This window comes from Lissotriton helveticus, chromosome 9 (genome assembly GCF_964261635.1).
Source record: "Lissotriton helveticus chromosome 9, aLisHel1.1, whole genome shotgun sequence".
NCBI lineage: Eukaryota > Metazoa > Chordata > Amphibia > Caudata > Salamandridae > Lissotriton > Lissotriton helveticus.
This window is the reverse complement of record NC_136070.1, coordinates 842,836,431-842,857,941: the sequence shown is the minus strand read 5'-3', so window position 1 is coordinate 842,857,941 and position 21,511 is coordinate 842,836,431. Positions and strand designations below refer to the sequence as shown.

The following is a 21,511-nucleotide window of genomic DNA, read 5'->3' as shown; positions in this document are numbered from 1 at the left end:
AGCTTCGCCAATAGATTGTGGCAGTACTCGGAGGTGAAGGCGAGTTGTACAATTCTACCACCTTCGAGACCAAGATGTCTTCATAAGTCTTATAAAACTGGATTGCAAGACCATCCATTCCAGGGGTTTTACATGTTTGGAGAGTAACATATGGCACATAAGATCTCCGGTTGTGTAATTGGACATTCTAATGATTCTCTATGATCAGCAGGCAACACAGGCATGGTTATCACAAGTAAAAATTCAACGCTGATAGATTGTGGTGGATAGCTCTCAGGGCAATGCATCGCCATATAAAAGGCATATAAGTTGCATGGGTAGCTTCCTGAGAGTAAACTATAGTATCCGGGGGAAGGAGGACAGCAGGAGTGGGAACAGCAGCAGAGTTCTGCCGAATCAGCCATGCCGGTAATCTCCCAGACTTGTACCCTGTGCATGTACACTGGCCTTGTATGCCTTGTAATCGATGCAGTGCAATGTCTAATTCAGTTGTACATGACGGTCCCTTCCGGCTAAAAACTCTTCTAGGGCAGATTCATCTGCAACTGCAGCCTTCTCCAAGCACATAAGGAGCCTTCAAGCTGACTCAGCTCACGGGCAATCGTACTGCATGCCCCAATGACTGTGTGTATTCAATAACTCCATATCACTATTTTATGCACATCCCATTCCATGAGGCGGGTGGAAGCGGTATAACTATTTTCATCAAAGTAATGGGTTATGGTTTCCCAAATAGTCTCGTAGAATGCTTGGTTGTCCAAGGCGGAAGGTTTTAAACTCCAAGCTGCGATCAGTGAAAGAAGCCCCCCCCAACCCCAGATGAGTTATAGGAGCAGGGGTTTATGATCAGATGTGGTCTTGCCATCGTATTCTGCATGGGACACTAATAGCGGTGTGGCTGGGTGGCATATGAAACACACAAAAGGTGATGAGAGGAATGCTGGCAATTTGTCTAACCACTGGTAGTCACTTGGGGTAGCTTTTCAACCAATCGTTCTGTTTCTCACTATGTCACCAGCATTGGGTCGAGACCGATTTAGGTGGATCCAAACTAAGATATTATAGTTCGCAAAACAACAATCGTAGGGATGTGGCCCCATGTAGTTTGAGTTTTTAGCATCAGATTAATTAAAACCATTGTAATTATTGAAGATTTCATTTAAAATAATGTCTATTAAAATCAATTCTTAAAAATAAGTACTGTTATAAACAATGTAGGGAACGAGATAAAATTGGGTCCTAATGACTTCTGTGTCTAATATCAGTGAACGACTGTACCCTGAAGAGAAATTGTAGAAGTTGACAGTTCAACACAGTGTCCTCTGGGGTTAAACAAGCAACACTTGCTTGCCTGCAGAAACGTATTCCTCTGTCCTTAAAGAATGTTTCCAAGAGCTCGCATCTTGCCTGCATTAGTTTTGGCAGATGCCAACTAGCCTGAGGGCGACGAATTTCAGTTCATAAAGACAGAATAGGGGGCTCCAAAATGGGATGCAGTTTCATGATTTTATAGGTGTTGATCAGCAGCCAGGAGTGTGATATTTTTGCCAGTGCCAACTTGTCCTTAAGGAGAGATTTCGTCCTCATTGCTTTATTCAATGTATTTTCAAGGGCCGTATAAGTTATGGGTATCTCAACTTGTTTTATGATTAATTTAGTTCTATCATATTTATACACCTATATGCACTTGCTCTAAAATATTTCCTGAAATGTGGTTTGCGAATAGTATTGTGACCGACTAAAACAAAAAAATGATTTATTCATTAAGGTTGTATTTACATCAAGGCAAACTGCCAGTTGTTATTAGTTCTTTTACCTTTCTATGCTAGTTGAAACTTGTAATCATATGACACCTAGGTCATACTCCTTCCAACGCCAGTTTGATAACTGTGAAAGGCTGCACTCTGATTAGCTAGCACTTCACTAATGCACAAATACGTGAACAAATAAAACAGAAAAGTGATGTGGTGACTCAGTGGCTATACGTTAAATTCCTAATATAATAGTTAAAGTCGTCATTGGTGGTTACCAGTTTATTTACTTCTGTACCCTTAACCACAAAGGGATATCTCACACATGTTGTGACATTTATAGTCACATCAAAAGGAAAAGGTGCTGGCTTTAACATACACTTTGGAAAAATATACAATCCACTCTTAACCCCAAATGCCCTGTCTTTAATTTCAATGCATGGAATATCAAATACTGTAATTACCTGGGATGTTTGAAAAGTAGTTTGCATGTAAATAAACTAAACAGGTTTTGTAAACTGCACTGGACATCTCAGCATAGGTTCCAGCACATTACCTTTATATGTGTTGAAAATGGCAAATCCTCTGTAGGCAGACTAACCCTAATCGCAGTGCATCTGGGTATTTAGTCACAGAGCTACATATTGATTCTCAGGACATACTAACTGTCAAGTTAATTGCAAAATCAGGAGAGAAGCTGTGTATAACCAATGTCTACATAATATTGAAAAGACAGCTAGGTTAGATGACAAGGAATTGCTACTCCTTAACTCCTATGCGCCAAATACCGATGATCCGGCCTTCTTCTCTCAAATCCAAGATCTTGTAACCTCGGATCTGGATGCGCCCCTCCTCTGGTTTGGGGACTTCAACTGCGTGTTGCACCCTGAGTTAGACCGCTATCCGCCCGGTCGGGCACTAAGCCCCGTATGACGACGCGTCTTCGGGAAGTGATGCACAATCTGGGGGCGCTAGACGTGTGGCGTACTTGTCATCCGGCCCAGAAGCTCTACACGTGTTACTCTCCGACACATGGCACCCATAGCAGGTTGGACCGCATTCTAGCGGCTAACCTCACCCCGTCTCTCACCTTGACGGTTACACATCAGGCCCGATACCGGTCGGACCACGCCCCAGTGACGTGCATGGCGCAGTAGGCTGGTCGTGCGGCCCGTCCCCGTACCTGGCGAATGCCTACTGACATTCTTCTAGATCAGGTGGGTAGGGACCATGTGGTGACGACTCTATCGAACTACGTAGAACTAAACTGGGGGGGCGATGATCTGCCCTACTCTACTAAATGGGAAGCCTTGAAGGCGGTGGTGCGTGGAGCTTGTATGGGCCTCAGCTACGGAGTCCGAAAACAGTTGTTGTCTGAACTACACAATGCGGAGGTTGTGCTTCAACGCACCCAGTCCCGACCCGATCCTGACGCGTTAGACCAGCGGACGGAGAAGGCAGCTCAGGTGTCGATACATTACATTCTCACCCGCCTTGACAAATTTACGTTGGGCCAGTACAGGCAACCTCTCCACCGCGAAGGCGACAAATCTGGCCGCTTATTGGCCTGGATCCTTCGCCGTGAGTTCGCACCTGAAAGGATAGTCGCTCTTCGAAACTCGAGTGGTGTTATGGTCCACTCAGAGTCGGATATCCTTGAGGTCCTCCGGTCCCACCTGCAGGCTGTGTATGAGGCTGACCCAATGGTAACGGAGGACTCCTACCGTTCATTTCTGCGGCACTTGGACCTCCAAACCCTGCCAGAGGCGGCAGTGAAGAAACTCGAGACTAAGCTGACGCTGGGCGAGATCAGCGCAGCGCTGGCCGCCCTCCCTCGAGCTAAGACCCCTGGCGAGGACGGACTCCCAGCCGAATTTTATCACTCTTTTGGGGACATTCTGGCTCCCCTCCTGTTGCAAGTTTACAATGAAGCTCTGAATAATGGCACTCTTCCGCCCACCATGAATCAAGGGGAAGTCTGCATGATTTTGAAACCGGGCGGAGATAGTTGTGATCCAGCGGCGTTCCGCCCTATCACGTTGATTAATACGGATGCAAAAATCCTTACTAAGCTGTTGGCTACTCGCCTCGCCCCGCACATGACTCGATTGATCCACCCAGACCAATGCGGGTTTATTCCGGGTCGTAACACGGCGATGAATCTGCGCCGCCTGAATCATGTCCTACATGAGGTACGTGGAAGAGAGGGTCCTCATGTGCTGGTGTCAATTGATTTGACTAAAGCCTTTGATACGGTACATTGGGGGTATCTGATGGAGGTGCTCCAGAAGACGGGGTTCGGGCCTAGATTTCGCAGTTGGATCCGGGTGCTCTATGGAGTGCCCCGTGCCAGGGTTCGGCTGGGATCGGCCCGATCGGAGGAATGGCCATTGGAGAGAGGCACCCGTCAGGGTTGTCCTCTCTCTCCTCTTCTGTTCGCTCTCGCGATTGAACCCCTTGCCGTCTCCGCCCGCGCTGATCTACAGCAATGGGGAATCACGGTGGGAGATACTGTTAATGTGGTCTCCCTCTACGCTGACGACGCACTATTCTATCTAACTTCCCACTCCGAGGCCCTCCCCGTCTTGATGCGGACCCTTGACCGCTTTGGTGCAGCCTCTGGGTTGCGGATTAATCTCAATAAATCCCTGGTCTTCCCATTGACGGGTTGTACCCCGGACCCGGGTGTGGATATACCGTCTTTGGGTTTACGCTGTGAGCGGGAAGCGTTCCGCTACCTTGGCATACAGGTGGCCGCAACTGATGAGGCCCTGCTGTCTTATAACGTCGACAGAGTACTCCAAGCTCTCCACAAATCAGTCACCTTTTGGAACACACTCCCTCTCTACCTTATGGGGCGCTTGGCGATCGCCAAAATGGTGATGCTCCCCAGGATTGTATACGTATTGCAGAATGCACTATGTCCGTTGCCCCCCCGAGTATTCCGCACACTTGACTCGCTCCTTACCTCCTTACTTTGGGCGGGCGGGCGCAGTAGAGTAGCTTTACGCACAGTAACACGATGTTGGGAAGAGGGAGGCCTAGAAGCCCAGAGATTTGACTTGTATTATTATTATGCAGCGCAGCATCTCCCAGCCGCAAAGTGGTTCGCCGATGAGGAGAACTGGAAACTAGCACTGCTGGCAGGTACGGCGAATGAAAAGACTTTGAGGGAGGCCTTGATGCAGGGTCGTGGCGCCGTTCAAACTCTACCCTATGTGGTGCGTCACACGGCTGAAATCTGGCAGCGATTTGTTGAGAAGGTACTAAGAAGGGCCCCGTTTCATAGGGAGCTACCGGTGTGGATCTTGGCCCCGGTGCTCCGGTTGGAGGAGAACATGTCCTACCGAGAGTGGCGCTGTGGCGGATGTGAGACCCTAGCAGACCTCTACCCGGATGACTCTTTTGTGTCCTTTGAACGTGCCACGGAGTCTTTTGAGCTAAGTAGGGGACAATACCTCCACTACAGAAGCCTCCAGGACATAGCCAGAACAACGTGGCCCCAATACCCCGAAGCGCCTCCGCTTACCTACACTCTCGACATTATTCTATCCTGTGGGAGAGGTAAGCGGCTGATTTCCCTACTCTACTCGGCCATGCGTCGGGACTCGACCCCCCCCCCCCCCGATCGCACCGGCTTGGGCGGCATGGGAGGCAGATCTGGGGGTAGAGCAGGAGCCTGAACAACGTAAAAGGATCGGGCTCTTGACCCGTAAGGTCTCCTGCAATGCACGTTTTAAACTTATACATTTCAACTTTGTCCACCGTACCTATATGACCCCAGTCTCTCTGAATCGCATATCAGCTGATAGACGACACAATTGTCTTAGGTGTGGGGCGCAGAAAGCGGGTTTTCTCCACCTAGCGTGGGAATGTCCTCTGGTTCATACCTTCTGGAGTGAAGTAGTGGGCCACAAAAATCAGACTTGTGCTAGACCCGCTCCATTGTCTCCTGGCTCTAGTGCCCAAACCTAGGAAGAAGAGGCTGTCTTACAAATTCTTACAACTACTGCTAGTCTTGGCAAGGAGGCGCGTGGCTATCACCTGGATGGGTCAAAGGGCTCCCGAGAGTTCCCTCTGGCTGAGGGATGCTAGAGAATGGGCCCTAGCTGTAGAGACGCACATGCAGCGCACTCGCAGAGATGGGAAGTTACAAGATGATCTACTTGCTTGGAGGATGTTGTGCATGGAGGGGTTGGCAGATGATGAGTCAGATGCCACCAGCGCTGAATTATTCACCCCGGTTGAGTCTGAGTCTGAGAGTGCTGGGGAGGGAGCCGAATTGGAGGGTTTGGATCCGGTGTAGGACCCCCACGCGGGCACGCTAATATTCCTTGGTACGCATAATTGTAAATTGCTGTGATCCCTACAGGTCCTTACTGTATTATAATGACTGTGCCTTTGCTGGGCCTCACATAGATACCCTGATTTGTTAAATTCTATACCAATGATGCCATGTTTGGGGAGTTTGTTTCTTGTTAAATGTTAAACAGAATGAAAACAGAATAACGAAAAATTAGCGAATACAAAGATAATCCCATATCCTTCAAGCACAGCTGAACTTTTCCTTTTCACATGCTCTGATTCTACGCCGCCTAGCCTCCGGGATGTGGGCCAAATATGGCTGTGTATGGTCCTGGGAACTGCGTGTTCTTGATATTTGCGTATAAGTGGTTTGGACGACCATGTGAACCTGTGCCCTCTTATGCTTTCGCAATAAAAATATTTTTCAAAAAAATAAATAAAAATATATTGAAAAGACAGCTAAGTACCAATAGCCTCTTGCCTATCGAGAGCTTACTTGATAGAATTCACATTTTGGGACTCAAGACCCCTAATTTTGTTTTTATGAGACGTTAATATCCCATATAAAAGAAGCCCATTCAGAAATTAGGAATATGATCTCTCAAATGCAGCTTAAGATATATCTGTAATACAAATCCTCACTGAATGGACCACTTCAATGAAGAGTGAATGAATGAATGAAGGAACATTTCTAAAGAGCATGGTTACCCGGGGGCATCCCAGCGCTGTGGAGCCAATTATGCCGTGTGAGGATCAGGGAAAGAGAAAAGTTTTCAAAAGCTTTCTGAACTTGAGATAGCTAGGTTCGGAAGGTACGTGGAGGGGGAGATTGTTCCAGAGCCTAGCTGCATTATATGTGAACAGTCGGCCTCCTCTAAGTGATCGTTTAATCTTGGAAACTAAGATTAAACCCTTGTTCTCAGATCTAAGGGTTCTGTTGGGTCGATAGGGTTGAAACCAGGGACGAATCAAGAGCGAGCCATTTCCAGAGAACGTTTTATGTATAATGCACAAAGCTTTGAATTTAATTCTTTCCTGGACAGGCAGCCAATGCAAGGTAGCGAGGGCAGTTTTCGCTGAGGAGCGTCTGGGAATATTCAAAAGCATACGGGCTGCACAATTCTGCACAGTTTGAAGTCTTTTGGTGGTGGCCTGAGGTGCTCCCAGGTAGACAGCATTAGCGTAGTCTAGTCGTGATAGAATGAGAGCTTGGACTAGTAACCATCTGGCGGCAGAGGGTAGCAGGGGGAGAATCCCTCTGATCATTCTTAGAAGGCCATACCAGCTGGTTGCTACTTAGCGTGCTTGTTCCTTGAAATTAAGGTTGCAGTCAAGCCAGACCCCTAGGCTTTTGATTTGGTTTTTTGGGACAGGCGGTGAGCCTAGGCAACCAGGCCAGAGGGGGTCGATGTTTAAAGGGGTGGCCTGCCCCAGGAGCATAAGTTCGGTCTTTGACCCATTAAGTTTTAAAAATGAGTTATTCATCGAGTTAAAAACCTTCTCAAGGCAGGTGACTAGATCAGGACCATGTTCGTTGTATTGCTTCATGGAGACAATTAATTGGGTATCGTCAGCATATGTGACCTTCTGTACACCAGATGGGCATACAGTTTCTGCCAGTGACCTCAAATATATATTAAACATGGTGGGGCCTAGGGAGGATCCCTGTGGGACCCCACATGTCAGGGGTATTCAAGATGGTTGAAAATCTTAATTTTGTTATAACTAATAACTTTCGAACTGTGAATACAAGCTTACGAAAAGATACTCCAGTACTCTGTATATTTAGGGTCCTAAAAAGATACAGCTGCACTGAAAGCCCAAGTGAACACTTAACAATGATCTCTGATTCACAATGTGCATATCTAGGTATGCTTGAAAAGAGCGGACATAAACGCCTTGCCCAAAACTTTGCAACGGATATGTCTTGTTCTTTGACTTATACTGCACTTCAATGTAAGATGTATAGTGCAAAGTGTAGAGTGAGGACGGACTGGTGGACGGCCCTAAATCTGGACACCTTTAGTCCCATGTTAACAAAGGGCAGCCAACTCTGCTGGATCCAAGTAGAATCTGCAATACAAAAAGATTGATGGAAGTGGCTACCTGATGCTTCTCTAAATCTTTAATCTAGAAATGGCAAAAAAGTAACAAGCGTAAGAAAAATGAAAATGATAGAGTCTGATAAAGTGTGAAGTAACTAAAGTGACTCAAAGATGATCAGATGTATAAACCACTCAGGTCTGCCATGGGCATGGAATGGTTCTAAACAGCGCACTAAAATATGTAAGAATAGCTGCCTAGGGCCATTTAGAACAGAAAAAATTATATAATGGAGAATAGGGACTATACTGGGAATTTAAAATATAGCTCCTTTGAGCTACAAAGTAATAGAGGCACAGAGTCTTGGAGTACAGGCTCAACGTTGGCAATGCTGATCTAGATCCAGTCACTCTTCTTTGGACAATCTGTCTATTTATTGCAAGGAGCCCCCATTCACCCTGACTGTCGTATAAGAGGAATTACAATGTTAGGTTGTTAGCCCAGACTATATTCCACCTATTTCAAGCTTTCAACATGTTCTCTGAGTACCTCTTATCCAGCAAGTGACGAATGCAGTTTTGCCTAAGGATCATTAACATCATCTTGGCATAAGGCCAAAGTATGCCTACTCAGTGTTTTATTATGGTCTTACATTTAGATTAATGTTTAATTAATTAATTTTACAAAAGAAAACCCTCTCATGTTTCGCATTAAAGAGACTGGTGAAGAAGGTTCCTTTACTGACAAGATAAAAGTGAAAGGTGTGTAATGTTTCGACCCCAAAAATATTTTTTGGGCTTACATAAAAAAAAAATCAAATGTGTAAAAGTGATTTGTAGCTACGTGCTGGTGAGCCCAGTCCTCAAGATAAGATTGCCATTCTTAAAATGGCAAAAAATGCTGATGATAAGCACCTTATGAATTTACAATACTGAATTTACACAAAGCATGCACAATTACCTGCAGCACTAATGCATCCAAAGCAACTCTCTGGATTTCTGGCACAGGGTATGCGGCAAAAGCATCATAATCAGACTCTGCATACAAGCGATAACAGACTCCAGGACCAGTCCTCCCTGCACGTCCTTTCCGCTGTTCGGCACTTGCTCGGCTAATCCAGAACTCCTGCAAACGCTGCATCTTTGCTTTGGCATCAAAACTCATCTCCTTTACTTTTCCTACAAGGAAAAGTGATCTGTTTCACTAATGTTGTAGTATGACAAGGATAAATATATATTTTTCATCAATGTTATGTACAGTGCAGTATGTCGGTAAAGCCCAACCTCATTATCTAATAAAAATATAATGAAGTCATTTTAATAGAAATATTCCAGGAAGAGGCTGACCAAAGTGACACTTGTATTTTTTGAGTTAATCAATTGGCCAATGTATTCAGTTGTCCACTGCAGAATCTTATACTGACTAAAAAAAACAAGCTTTATTTAACCCCTTGGCTGCGGCGGTAATTCGGCCGCAGCGCTAGGGGGGCCGCGCGGCGCTCCCATGCTCGTGACAGAACCACTCCGTCACGAGCCTCGGGGGCGCTGTGCTTGTGATGGAGCGGTTCCGTCATGGCCCCGCCCACTTAATAGAACGCGCCGCGCAGGCGCGAAATCAGCGCAACGCAGGCGCGGCGGCCGGGCCGTGACGAAACCGCTCCTTCCCCAGCACAGCGCGACCGAGGCTGGTGACTGAGCAGTTCTGTCACCAGCATGGGAGGGGTTAAAGGCAGTCTAAGACATGGTGGTCTGCTGAGCCCAGCAGGCCACCATCCCTGGGAGGGCCAGCCATTCCCAATGGGGTCGCAAAATACGAGTGCTTCATTAATATTAATAAGCCTCGCATTTTGCTACCCCATTGGAAATTGCAATCAGTGTCTCTGACACTGTAGTACATAGTAAATTGCGACTCGCAATCGAGCGCAAATTGCAAGTCGCAATTTACTATGGTCGTACATCTAGCCCTAGGTCTCCTAAGGAACTTTGTCCAATGGATACAGTCAGAAAACCTGGCCTTTGAAACTCTGCTACTATATTGTATATTTCATCTTTATCATCAGGGATTTTTCCTGAACAATGGAAAGTCGGAATCGTATCCCACCTATTCAGGAAAGCTAATCTTGATCTTGATGACCCAGTGAATTACTAACCTATTACCCACTTTCTGGCCTTAACTAAAATACTTGCATCAAACTAGATATAGGATGAATGATGAGAGGCCTCAATTGAATTGAGAAAAGCTCCAACCTTCGGCTACAAATTAGAACTTAGAAGTTTTTTATATTTGTTTGTGCATTAAATTAAGTATTTCACCATTTGAGTATTTGTTTGATGAAAGCTTGTTTCTGTATTGTTTTGCAGTTCAAATCATCGAAAATGCTGAGGCCAGGTTCCCTAGCTTCCAGTAATGATTAAGTGGGGATTTACAGATTTCGATAATAATTCAGTTGTAGTCCCGGGATCCAGTAGCCATTAAGTGGGGTTAACAGAAACCAAAAGGTTAAGAACTACTGGGCTAGGCAACAGAAACTCTAGGGTACAACCAAACCCTAAGCGGGGCTATGCAAAACACTGTAACAAACGAACACTCGGGAGCCTTGGGGTTAGGCATGGGGTGTCAACCACAGGCATCGTACTTGGACTGAGGTCCACTGGTCAGGTGCAGGTGCAGTGGACACCAGTGTAGCATGGGCAGGGTCGGGCACCAATGCGATCACGATCATGGAGCAAGCTAGTACTTATGTCAGGGCCTCCATGGGGGATCTACACATGGTGGCCAGAGCCACAGGTTTAGCTAGTCTCAACTAACTAATAATAATTAGAAATAATTTATTGGCATATTCTCACTGCTGGAAATCCAGCAGGCAAGATTGGACCTGCTAAATCAGGAATAAAAAAGGAAGAGGATAGGTACGAAAGGTGAAAAGTCAGGAAAGAAAAGAACAGAGAATTAACTGGATGCTTTCAGATTGATGATATGAGTAATAGTGGAGATGTTACAGCAAAGCACAACATCACTATGGCTATATGAACAGAAAATTCACGAAGCGCAGAGAATGCTTCAGGGTGACGCATGGCTAAGGTACAATAAGGGCCTAGCCCTGAATGAGATCACAAGGACCAGGTAGGGTACACACACGGAGTGGTAGTGGCTAAAGAAGAAGTAAATAGGAAGGAGCTGCCCTTGTGGTACCCATGTGTGTAGCAGGGTGGACATCCAGCTAACAATTGTGGAAAAGGAAAGGGCATGGTAAAGAGGAAGAAAAATCCCTCCACCGCCCCCACCCGAAGAAGTAGTAGCGAGGAAGCTCACTCTTTCTCACTACAGGGTAATAATGGGAGGGTAAAGTGTCTAGGGGGGAGAGGAACTGAAACCGGAAGGCGTTCCACAGACAGCCGTAGTTAATAGTGCCAACACCCATCACAGAAGCACCACTTAAGAAGCTACTCAATGAATACCACAGGACACAGGTAGCCCAGGTTTCACATCCAAAGGGATCAAGAGGAAAGACTCAGCAGAAATCTAAAAATCAGTGAAGGAACACACAGTAATTTTCAGAAACAGTTGGAAAAGGAATGACAAATAGAATGGATGGATGCCTGTTCAATGAGCTCCCACTCCCAAACTTCATAGTATCTCCTCTAGGGTTGGTCCTGAAGAAAGAGGCTGAGCAGTCCACGTCAATTCACAATTTTTCCCACCCTGAAGGGGAATAAGACAATAACTGTCACCCTCCGCCTACTCCCATTTCATCCAGGCAGCTTTCACCTACTAGCGTCCACTCTCAGAGGCAATACTGTATCGATTAAGTGACTGCCTATCCTTTGTTCCTTTTTGTGCCCTCACTTCGAGTACATTCCTGGAATGGACATTACACAACTAACACCCCAGTGGGGGTAAGCTGCATTATCTGGATGTCTTACTGTTCATATGGACAGCTGTCACAGGGCACTATAAAACCCTTTTCCTGCGTCTAGCTGACGAATTGAGGGTGCAGCTGGAAAAGGGATAAGATGGCCAGGACAGCAACTAAGCTGACCTTTTTAAAGGATCAAATTAAATTTGGTACATAGAGTCAGTAGGCTTCTCACTGACAAGGTGGGGGTATTTAGGCAGGCACTGGCTGACATGGTACAGTAGTCAAAGGGGATGCTAGGAGAAGTAAAGGAACCTTTGAGTAAGTGTAACTTTGCTGGGAAGGTAATGACTCATGGCAAGCCCTTCACAAAGCCGTTGAGTAAGCTCAGTGGAGGGCTTCACAAAAAACACCACTACGTCAACCTAACTACTGGTGTCAAGCACACAGTTCAAATAGAGACCATGTTGTTGGCAAATATCAATGGCACCCTGATTTGGAGTGAGCCATAGGTAATAGCTGAGCAGTTCAAGCTATTCACAGATGCAGGGGTCAGCGAAGGGTTTGAAGGAAAACTGGGCACCAACTGTTGTCCTAGAAGATTGTCACAACAATGAGGGGAAACAGGTGTCACAAAGAACATTATGCTATTGGAACTTTTCCGATAGTGGTCACCTTCCGTATATTAAAGAGCAAGTTAGAGAATTATATAATTAGACTACAGTCGGACAGCCATGTGGTTGGGCAATTAGTGAACGACGGTGCAGCTATTTTGCCTTTGGGTCCTTAACTTTCTGCAATATTTGCTCAGGTGCCTACTAAGGGCAAATGTAGAAATCAGGGTGAGGCATTGTTCAGAACGAGTTAACACTTTCTCGATTGCTGCTAGACAAATTCAGTCAGCTGCCTGGTGGGCAGATGAAGAGGTTCTGTGGGACATAGTAGACTTGACCTGGCATTACTGGTTGACAATGTTCTGTTTCCCAAATACAGCAGACAAGTACTGTACGTACCTGGAGATGTTACGCCAAATCAGAAGAATGTACGCATTGGGGCGACCAGAAAACAGTAGCAGTAGAAAGATTCATGTGCTGGGCTTATAACAATCGGAAAAGTAAGGCCTGGGTGCAGTCACACACGTCAGCGGAGGCATTTTTCACCAAGTTGGAAACTGACGTAGACCCGACACGAACCACAATCAAAGAGCAGCCATGAAGAGGTGGAGATCACATGCAAGCGGCATCCACAGATGATAATGCTGCCTTCAATCTTTCAAAATTAATGGGCATCCTAAGGGAAGTACAGTCAGTATGCGCCGACACCTTTAAAGGCAAACTATTCAAGTCTGTATTTGCAGCAGCTTTCATTAGAGCATACAAGGTCACTGAGCTTGTGGCATCACCATGGGGATGTGGCTAACCAACACAGTGTGGTGCAGCAAAGTGGTCATGACATAGGTGCAGATTTGTTCTGACAGCGGCCAAAATCCTGGAATTCGGGGCCATACTGGTGATTCGGGCTCTGCTGTGTAATGCGCATGCCGGAGAGCCACTGCACGCTCCCAAGTGGAGGATAAGGTGCTTGAGATCCCACCTCCGGGCCCCAGCAGCGAGGACAGAGAGAGAAGGAGTGCCGCTGCGCTCCTTCCAAAAGTGGTGAGCCTGCTTGTTCCTCATGCCTGTGTCAGAGGGGAGCGGGCAGCAACCACCAACGTAAGCACCCAGCCCGTAAGAGCCGATAGGGAGAAAAGAGTGCTGCAGGCTCCTGCGGCAGCCAGGAAGAGGCTGCCTCAATGGGAGCAAGTCGGGGCAGCCGAAGAAAGGGATTCGGGGTAAAGGATGTTGTGCAGCATATCAAAACAAGCGTCTGGAGCCGCTCATTGTGGTGCACCCCTACCGGCGAGAGACGCCCCACAATGCCCTGTGGGGTTTATGCTCAACCTGATCTTCTGGAACTGTGGTGGCCCCCGGATGGTGGAACCACCACCAATAAGTAACAGAGTGCATGGGAGCAGCAGAAGCGCTGCAGCTCCCCGAAGAAACCTCCCATAAAAAGGTGATCCTAGATTAAGAGGGTAAAGGAGCCTTGCCTAGATCTTCATCTCTACAGCTGGGAGTGCAGTGCAGCAGCCTCTATTGACTGAGTCAATGGCTGCAGTATATGTTACACCCCATTTTCATATGTCACTGGTCCCTTGGATTCAGGTTAGTTAAATCCACCGGAAATGATCTAAGTCATTCAGTATGACCAAAGATATAGCAAGTTGTGGCCTATCGCTCCGGTGCACAGGAGCGATACGCCATAACTGTATGGAATACGAGACCCCAGATGACGGTTGCCGCTATGCAATACATGCGGTCAACTTGCACTCTAGTCATCGGGGTAACCTCCGAATTCACCAGCTAGAGTTACCATCCCAAACGTGCACAACGACGTGATAAACACGGTATCAGGAACTTCAAGCTTTCATCTGGACCCTACTGAATGAACCTGTTATAGACCCCAGTGGGCGCTACTTTTCAACGGCTATATAGGTTTGGTCATACTGAATGACGTAGATCATTTCCGGTGGATTCAACGGGGAGAGGGGTTGGCCTAACGGCTAAGGCGCTCGACCTCGGACCTGGGGATCTGGGTTCGAGTCTCGGTAAAGACGCCAAAAACCTTCTGTGATTCTGGGCAAATCACTTAATCTTCCCGTGCCTAAAAATGAAAGTGTGTCCTCATGTAACGTAACTGGTGCTATTTAAAGCGCTCTGATACCGGATTCGGTTCGGGTCTAGTTCGCGCTATATAAAACTCTACAAAAAAAAAAAACTAACCTGAATCCAAGGGACCAGTGACACGCCAACCTCCTACTTACCTACCGTCTTCACTAGCTTCTGGATAGAATTGGCTATTGTAAACTTCCAGGAGTACATGGATGACCAGAGGCCGTGAATGCTTTGCTGCGTCTATCATTTGAATAACGACACGCTCCTATCGACATTTACAATTGGGAATTGTGACTGGAATAACTATTATTTATTTCCCCCTGAGGAAGCTCCCAATGTGGGAGCGAAACGCGTTGGCTGATAGCTTGATTGGAATGGTCATAAATTTGAAATAATTTTCCAATAAAGAAGTGACGTTTTTCATATAACTTTGGCCTCCTGGACTATGTGAGCTGTGCACCCCCAATTTAGTATAATCATTTCTTGATCTGGAGCACAGTTGCGCCATTCAGCAGATTGCATAGGGGTTGATTGCATAGCGACTTGAAAATTTTGGAACTGGTGTGAGGTGCGGCATCGAGGGCCAGCTGTTGCTTCTAGTGCTTAGGTTCTTTGCTGGTATTTCATCAGTTACAGTCTGCTCAACCTGTGAATACCGGATTATTACATGGACGATAAGCTCCATTTGTTGAGAATTAGCATGGGCATGTTTTTGGACATAGACATTGCAGGGGTCTTGGTGCTGGCAGAACACTCATTGTAAGGTAGCTGGGTAACAGCAGACGGAAGAGTCTAAGGTTTGGTAAACCCTTTGCACCATGGCAGAGGGAACAGCAATGACTGGAAACAAGATATCACCCACAGGTCAGCTTGAAGACCTAGGGGGAGATGACGGTGTGGGGTGTCTGATGGCAGTGCCACTGTGGCTAAGAAAGCGACAAAGGGTAGCCACAAAAGAGACACAGCACTTGCGGCTGAGTTACAGCCTAGATGGCCTTAAGAATTCAAACAATAGCAAGCAAAGCCTAATGGCTGTAAATGCACATCTCTCTACAGTTAGCAAATTCAATCTATAACATGACTGTTGAATGTACCAATGGATTTCTGCCACCTGCGAGTAACAGTTCTTTACAGCAAATGTAATTGTTTAATAACCTGCAGCCTGTCATCTCAAAAGGAGGGAAGTCGAGTGGTCTTTAAAGCACTTGTTCGAATGTGATGCTGTGGGATTCTGGGTGGCTTAACAGAGAGAATTTCGAGCGCAGGCCTTTCCAGCACAGCTGGCCCCAGCAGGAGGCCAAGCATAACCAGGACGAGGTCCTAGGCCTTACCTCCCCACTGTTGTATGGTAAGCTAGCAAGTAGGGCAGCGCCACAAACCCCACCATTGCTGGGGATAGACAAGGGTGACATTATAGAGGGAATGGAGCAAAGATGTGCACACGAGATTGGCCCGCGCCCTTCAAATGGGCCAACAACACAATGGGGCCTCATGGGTGAGGTGCAGAGTAGCCCTGGCATTATGGAAGGATATGCCGACCTACATCCCAACAAAGCCACAGAAGCAGTTGTAATAGTCCCAGGACTGCAGCAGAAAAGCCGGAACAGTAATAATTGTTGACAAGATATCACCTGTAGGTCAGATGGAAGACCTAGAGTGGGGTGAAGGTTTGCCTGAATTCTCAGGATAAACCTCAGTTGCCTCTTGCCTTCCCAAAGCCCGAAGTCGTAATCATGACCAAACAATGTGTTGTCTCTGCTTCATCAGTTGCCTCTTACTAGTTCCCATATAGGACCATCAATTGTTGGTATTTCATTTTAACAGCGCTCCTCTTCCATGGTAATGGTTTACCCTTCCCCACCTCTGCCCTGAAAGTGCTTGTCAGAGCTCGTGGAGGTCTAATATCAGGAGGTGTGAATCATTGGTGACTAGGCGATTAGATCATCAGTTATTCATTCATGTCTCACTGTATGTTTCACCAGGGTTTCCTCTGCAGTAGCTCATGTCTTGTGTACGACCAGAAAGAAGTAGGGCATGCAGTCTCAGCAACTGAATTGAAATGTATTGTTAAGCAAGTATCGCTCTTAGTGCAGCGAACTGGGATTTCGTGCTATCTATCCCTTTTTCGCAGCAACCATCCCTCTGGACAGTTTTGTTTGACTTTCAATGAGCCCCCCCCCCACCCACCCATGTTATCAGATGCAGTCTTACCACTATCAGTACCGAAACTGTATGCACGTGACCTTTTTTATTTAGCTGAATGTTGTAGTGACTTCACCTTCCTTTACATACCTCACTTGCAATTTCAGATAAATTACTTACCAACTGTGGTTCTTTCAATTGTTGTATGTGAGGGTCTCGCCACACTAAATAGAGAACATCTCCGAAGGACGCAGCACATAAGCTGTTGCAGGATTCTCTGGGTATATTGTGCTAATCTTTCTTTGGTGTCAAGTATGTCCCTTGCAAAGAGTTAATTGCACGAATTTAAACATGTCTCTGCTGGATAGCCTCATGATTGCATAAAGTCTTTATTTCATACCGGTTCTGACTGGTTTGCCTATCACTCTTTGGCACCTGTTGCCATCCCACTGTTATTCTGCTTCAAGGTCAGATATAGGATGGCTATCAGTCTGCCACCCTGCACCAAAATCATTTCCACTAACTGAATGAGCTCCTGTGCATCAGGAAACGTTTCCCATATCTCACTAGCTTTGTGTGCTATCTGAGTACAGTGGAATACCAAAGAACTCCCACGCTTCAGCAAAAGTAATAAACCTCTCATTTGGGTACAGGTTTCCCACTACCTCACAGCCTCCTTCTCTCCATCGCACAACAGGCAGGTCCATTGCAACTCACCTAAAATGGGCAAAAACACTAGAGCAGCATGCCTGAAGCAAACGCCCCACCTGCCAGACTATAAATGGATAATTTCTTGGTTGTTCCTGCCTAGCATAAGGATGTTCAGAAGTTCCTCCTACCCACGTGAACCCTGCAGCAGACGCTTCTCCCAAATGTTCCCATCACCTAGCCACCTAACCACATGTTGTAGTTGGGATGTCACCTACCAGGCCAGGCCACCATGTGTTTTAGAACAGTTCCAAAGTTTGGAGTTTTACTGTTTCACTTGCCAACCCATCCCAGAGGCTGCCTGAGCTGATCTCATTCCTTAAAACTCCTGTGCAATAGAGGGGAAGTTGAGGCCTGCAATACAGTGGGATAAGAAAGTCATGTTAGCTCAGAAAGCGCTCCCACTGAGAAAGTAGCATTGTCTTCTGTTGGACTTGGCCCTTCTGGCAGGTTCACCCCTAAACTTTCTTTTTTTTTTTTTTTTTAAACCTTTATTGAAGCATTCAAAAGCATTACAAGCACCGGCCTACAACCACAGGGGTCGGCCGTAAACTAGCAAATCAAATAGGAAATTTACTTATCAGTGAACAGCCCTGGCACCCTTGTGATGCAAGTTACAGCGTTGGGTAGAATGCAATATCAATAAACAGGATAATACAGAGGTTTCGTTTTTTCTTTTTTGAAGAAGCAGTAGTGGCATTACTATAAGAGGCGTCACACCATATAAGAAGGAGCAATTAGAGATGGGGGATGTACCTCGCACTGCAGTCAATAGAAGGTAACGAATAATATAGCCGTAGTAACGCAACGCCTAGCAGAGGCAGACAAGGAGTAAAGGATAATCTATTAGCGAGCGATCTAGTGCGAGTACCATCCAGAAAACCCACTCTTAGGAGACAGTAAAGTAAAAGCTAGTATAGACGCCAAATAGAGTAAGAAGTAACTGAAGGATAAACAGCCAACCACCCTGAAAAGAAAGAAAGGAAAAGAAAAGGACCATAGAACAAAACAAACTAAAATAACAAAAAAAAAACGTATCCCCCCACTCTGCACCCCTGTAATGGCTACGGCCTACCCCACTAACAGCGTGCCTGTCGCCCCGAAACTCGCCCTAAAGGAAGGAAAAGAAAAGCGGAGGAGGAAAACAAAAAACACACTCCCGGGCTCCCATACCCCCCGCCATCAGCGACCTCCCCAAGACGTATTATCCACTGTTGAAGCAAGTATTAAACCTAAACCTGGGGAGGACATCAACAAAACCACCCGACTCCCGTCACACTATAAGGTACAATCCCGGCACATATCAAGTAAATTAGCAAACCCTAAAAGTCAAAGTCAACCCTGGCCAGTACGGTTCTTTACGAGAGCCCTTGTCGCCCAGGCCACAGTCACCATGAGGAAGCTGAAGCGTTCATAAAAGTTCAAGTCAATGAAATCGGATCGAAGACAGGATATAAGTTCGCGACATCCACAAAACCGGCAAGGAAGAGTGAAGAAGAATGGCAAACCTCTCCGATAGTCACTGAAGAACTGTTTGTGGCGATCAAAACCTTTAGCAACGATGTTCCGCCGAGCAGGGTTCGAGCAGGGTTCGAGCAGGGAAAGCTGACGATGATCATAGGTGCGCTATCTATGAGGCCAGAGTCATCAAAGCAGGCTGAATCAGGCTTCCGCACGGGGACCTCAAAATGGTAGGTAGAGTACTCCACGAGAACCACAGTTTGCTGATAGCATGTTGGAGTGTCGTCGACCGGTCTCAGACAGACGTTGTCCAGCGTTACAGACAACTGATGGTACATGACGGTGATTTGAGAGTGGAGCGCCCCGATGGCGGCCATGACGAGTCTCAACGTTGGTGTGCCGTCCGTCCCCTCCATCTCCTCTCGCGAAGCGACAAAGCAGGACTCGAACCCCGGAGAGGACAACTCCGAGGCACCAGGCACACACGGAGCCGATGACAACAGTGGGCGCTCTCAAAACTGCCAATATCGACACCTTCGCCGCTCGCGGGGCCCAAGCCCGTCAACCCCGGCCCCCCCAGCAGGGTCTCCGGCCTTCGGACCCCGACCGCGGCTACCGATGTGCACTTGCGTCACTGTATCGTGTCCTTAGCGTAAGCCGGTTACTGAGTAGCCAATCGTAAATGCAAATATGATCAGAGTTCGGGAGACCGGACACAACCCTGGTCCCACAGCCGATGTTGATCAACTCTAACCCGGATGGATAGAAATCGAGGCCCCGGCTTCAGCCCTGGAGTAGGCCGAAATGAAAACACAACATATCTCCGTCACCCGGTAAGTTGGAAATTCCGGGATTGCACCGCAGGAGTCAGGAGCACGTCATATGCACGGGAGTCCGGCGTGAGGAAAGGATAGAAAGCAGGATATCCGAGCTGCCGGCGGAGGTCGGCGGAGCCGGGAGCCTATGGGGCCATCTTGCTTCGCAGCGTAGCTCCTCCTCCAACTTTTTGCTTTTAATGGTGACCTGGTGATGGTGATTTTTGGTTTCTGCGCCCTTTCACTGTGTCCCAGTGGAAAGTGCGTGCGCACTCTGAGTGCATGTGGTGAGATAGGCCTGCCCTTCCATAGGAATGCATGGGGAATGTATGTGTCCCTGGTAGTTCCTGATGCATGGGGTGTACAGGCTCGAGTCTGGTATGTGCAGACTCGTGTGATTGAATGCTGCGCAATGATGCGTGCAGCCTGTTTGTGTCTCATATGGAAGTGCCACTTCTAGAAGTGTGCCTGTCTGTGCAGTGAATGTGCTGGCGTGTGATTGGATGGAGCTGGCTGGGGTGCCAGGCTCCATGAGTCATGATGGGTCTGCCCGGTGGTGAGTGTTGAGATTAGCATGTGTGATGTGAGGGAGTGGTGCACCTGGGACCTGAATAGGGCTGGGCTTTCCACACACAATGCTGGCTCCGCCCCCTGTGGTGCGACTGATGACCCTAGTCTGTCTGGTGAATGGAAAGGGTGGCTGGGGAAAACAAAGTACTCCAAAACCAGCTGCGACTGGTTTCTCCCCCACCCTGCACCTTCAGACAAAGGAATTCACCGTATAAAAAGGGGCTGTGTCTCCTTACAAAATGTTCTTGTTTCTGACTGGAATCTACCAGGGGCGTGCTGCTGCTTGAGCCCAGGGGAAGGCTTGCCTCCCTCGGCCCTGCCCAGCCCCTGGATGCCTTGGATTGCTGGAGGAATTTCCTTTTCTGAGATCTGCTGTGCTCCACCTTCTATCCTGGACCTCTGGGACCCATTTTGTCCTTTTTAGAAGTTGCCAAGGCTTGTTGTAGCCTTCCTGCGCCTCATTATGGGGATTGGGCGCTTTGATTTGACCTCCCTGGGAAAGGGAGAGCTTGAGGGCTGAGCAGCGCGGCGCTGCAGCCCTTCCAGAGGCGATCCCCCTCGTAGGGCTTCCCCCCTCCTCTTTGTGCCCTCGCAGGTGCCTACCCTGCATACTGCCAGTCTATCTGCTTTATTGTTATTTACGGGTGCCACCCCGTTTATATGCCCCTTAGCGAGTGCCCACCTTGCTTCTAGGTTTTAATTGCTTATCGAGGGAGCCTACCCCTCGTTCTGCCCCCGAAGAATCACCGCCGCGGCCCTCGCGCCGCAAAACAGGAAGTCAGGCACCGTAGTGCCTGACTCGGGGCTGGACTTGAGGTTCTGTGAGGAAGTCCCGCCCGCCGCTGCGCTGGGATTGGCTGAAGCACGCGCTGGCTGGAGAAGAAACCAACAGCCGGCCGAGAGATGTCGTCTCGCGGCCCGGGGCTCCGGTGAGTTATGGAGAGCCCTGGGGCCGCCAACAGGGAGAGGAGTGTTGCCGCGAGAGTGCTCGCACCCGGACAGGAGTCCCGCTGCCGAAAGGAAACCCGTGAGTCCCGGTGAGTGAAGGGGGGGGCTGCCGTCCTTGTCCTGCCCCGAGCCGGTGAGTAGAAGCTGGCTAGGGGGGATCCGGGCGTGTGAGGGCACCAGGGTACATTCAGCCTTCAG

At 47.7% G+C, this 21,511-nt stretch overlaps 1 protein-coding gene across 1 annotated transcript in view; it reads right to left on the bottom strand.

The window, feature by feature from the left end:
• DHX34 (DExH-box helicase 34) overlaps window positions 1-21,511 on the bottom strand; it is a 443,187-nt gene that overhangs the window by 284,832 nt on the left and 136,844 nt on the right. Inside the window, exon 6 of the mRNA XM_078661017.1 lies at window positions 9,060-9,277. Within this exon, the coding sequence (XP_078517143.1) occupies window positions 9,060-9,277 (218 nt within the window). The remainder of the gene's footprint in view (window positions 1-9,059; window positions 9,278-21,511) is intronic.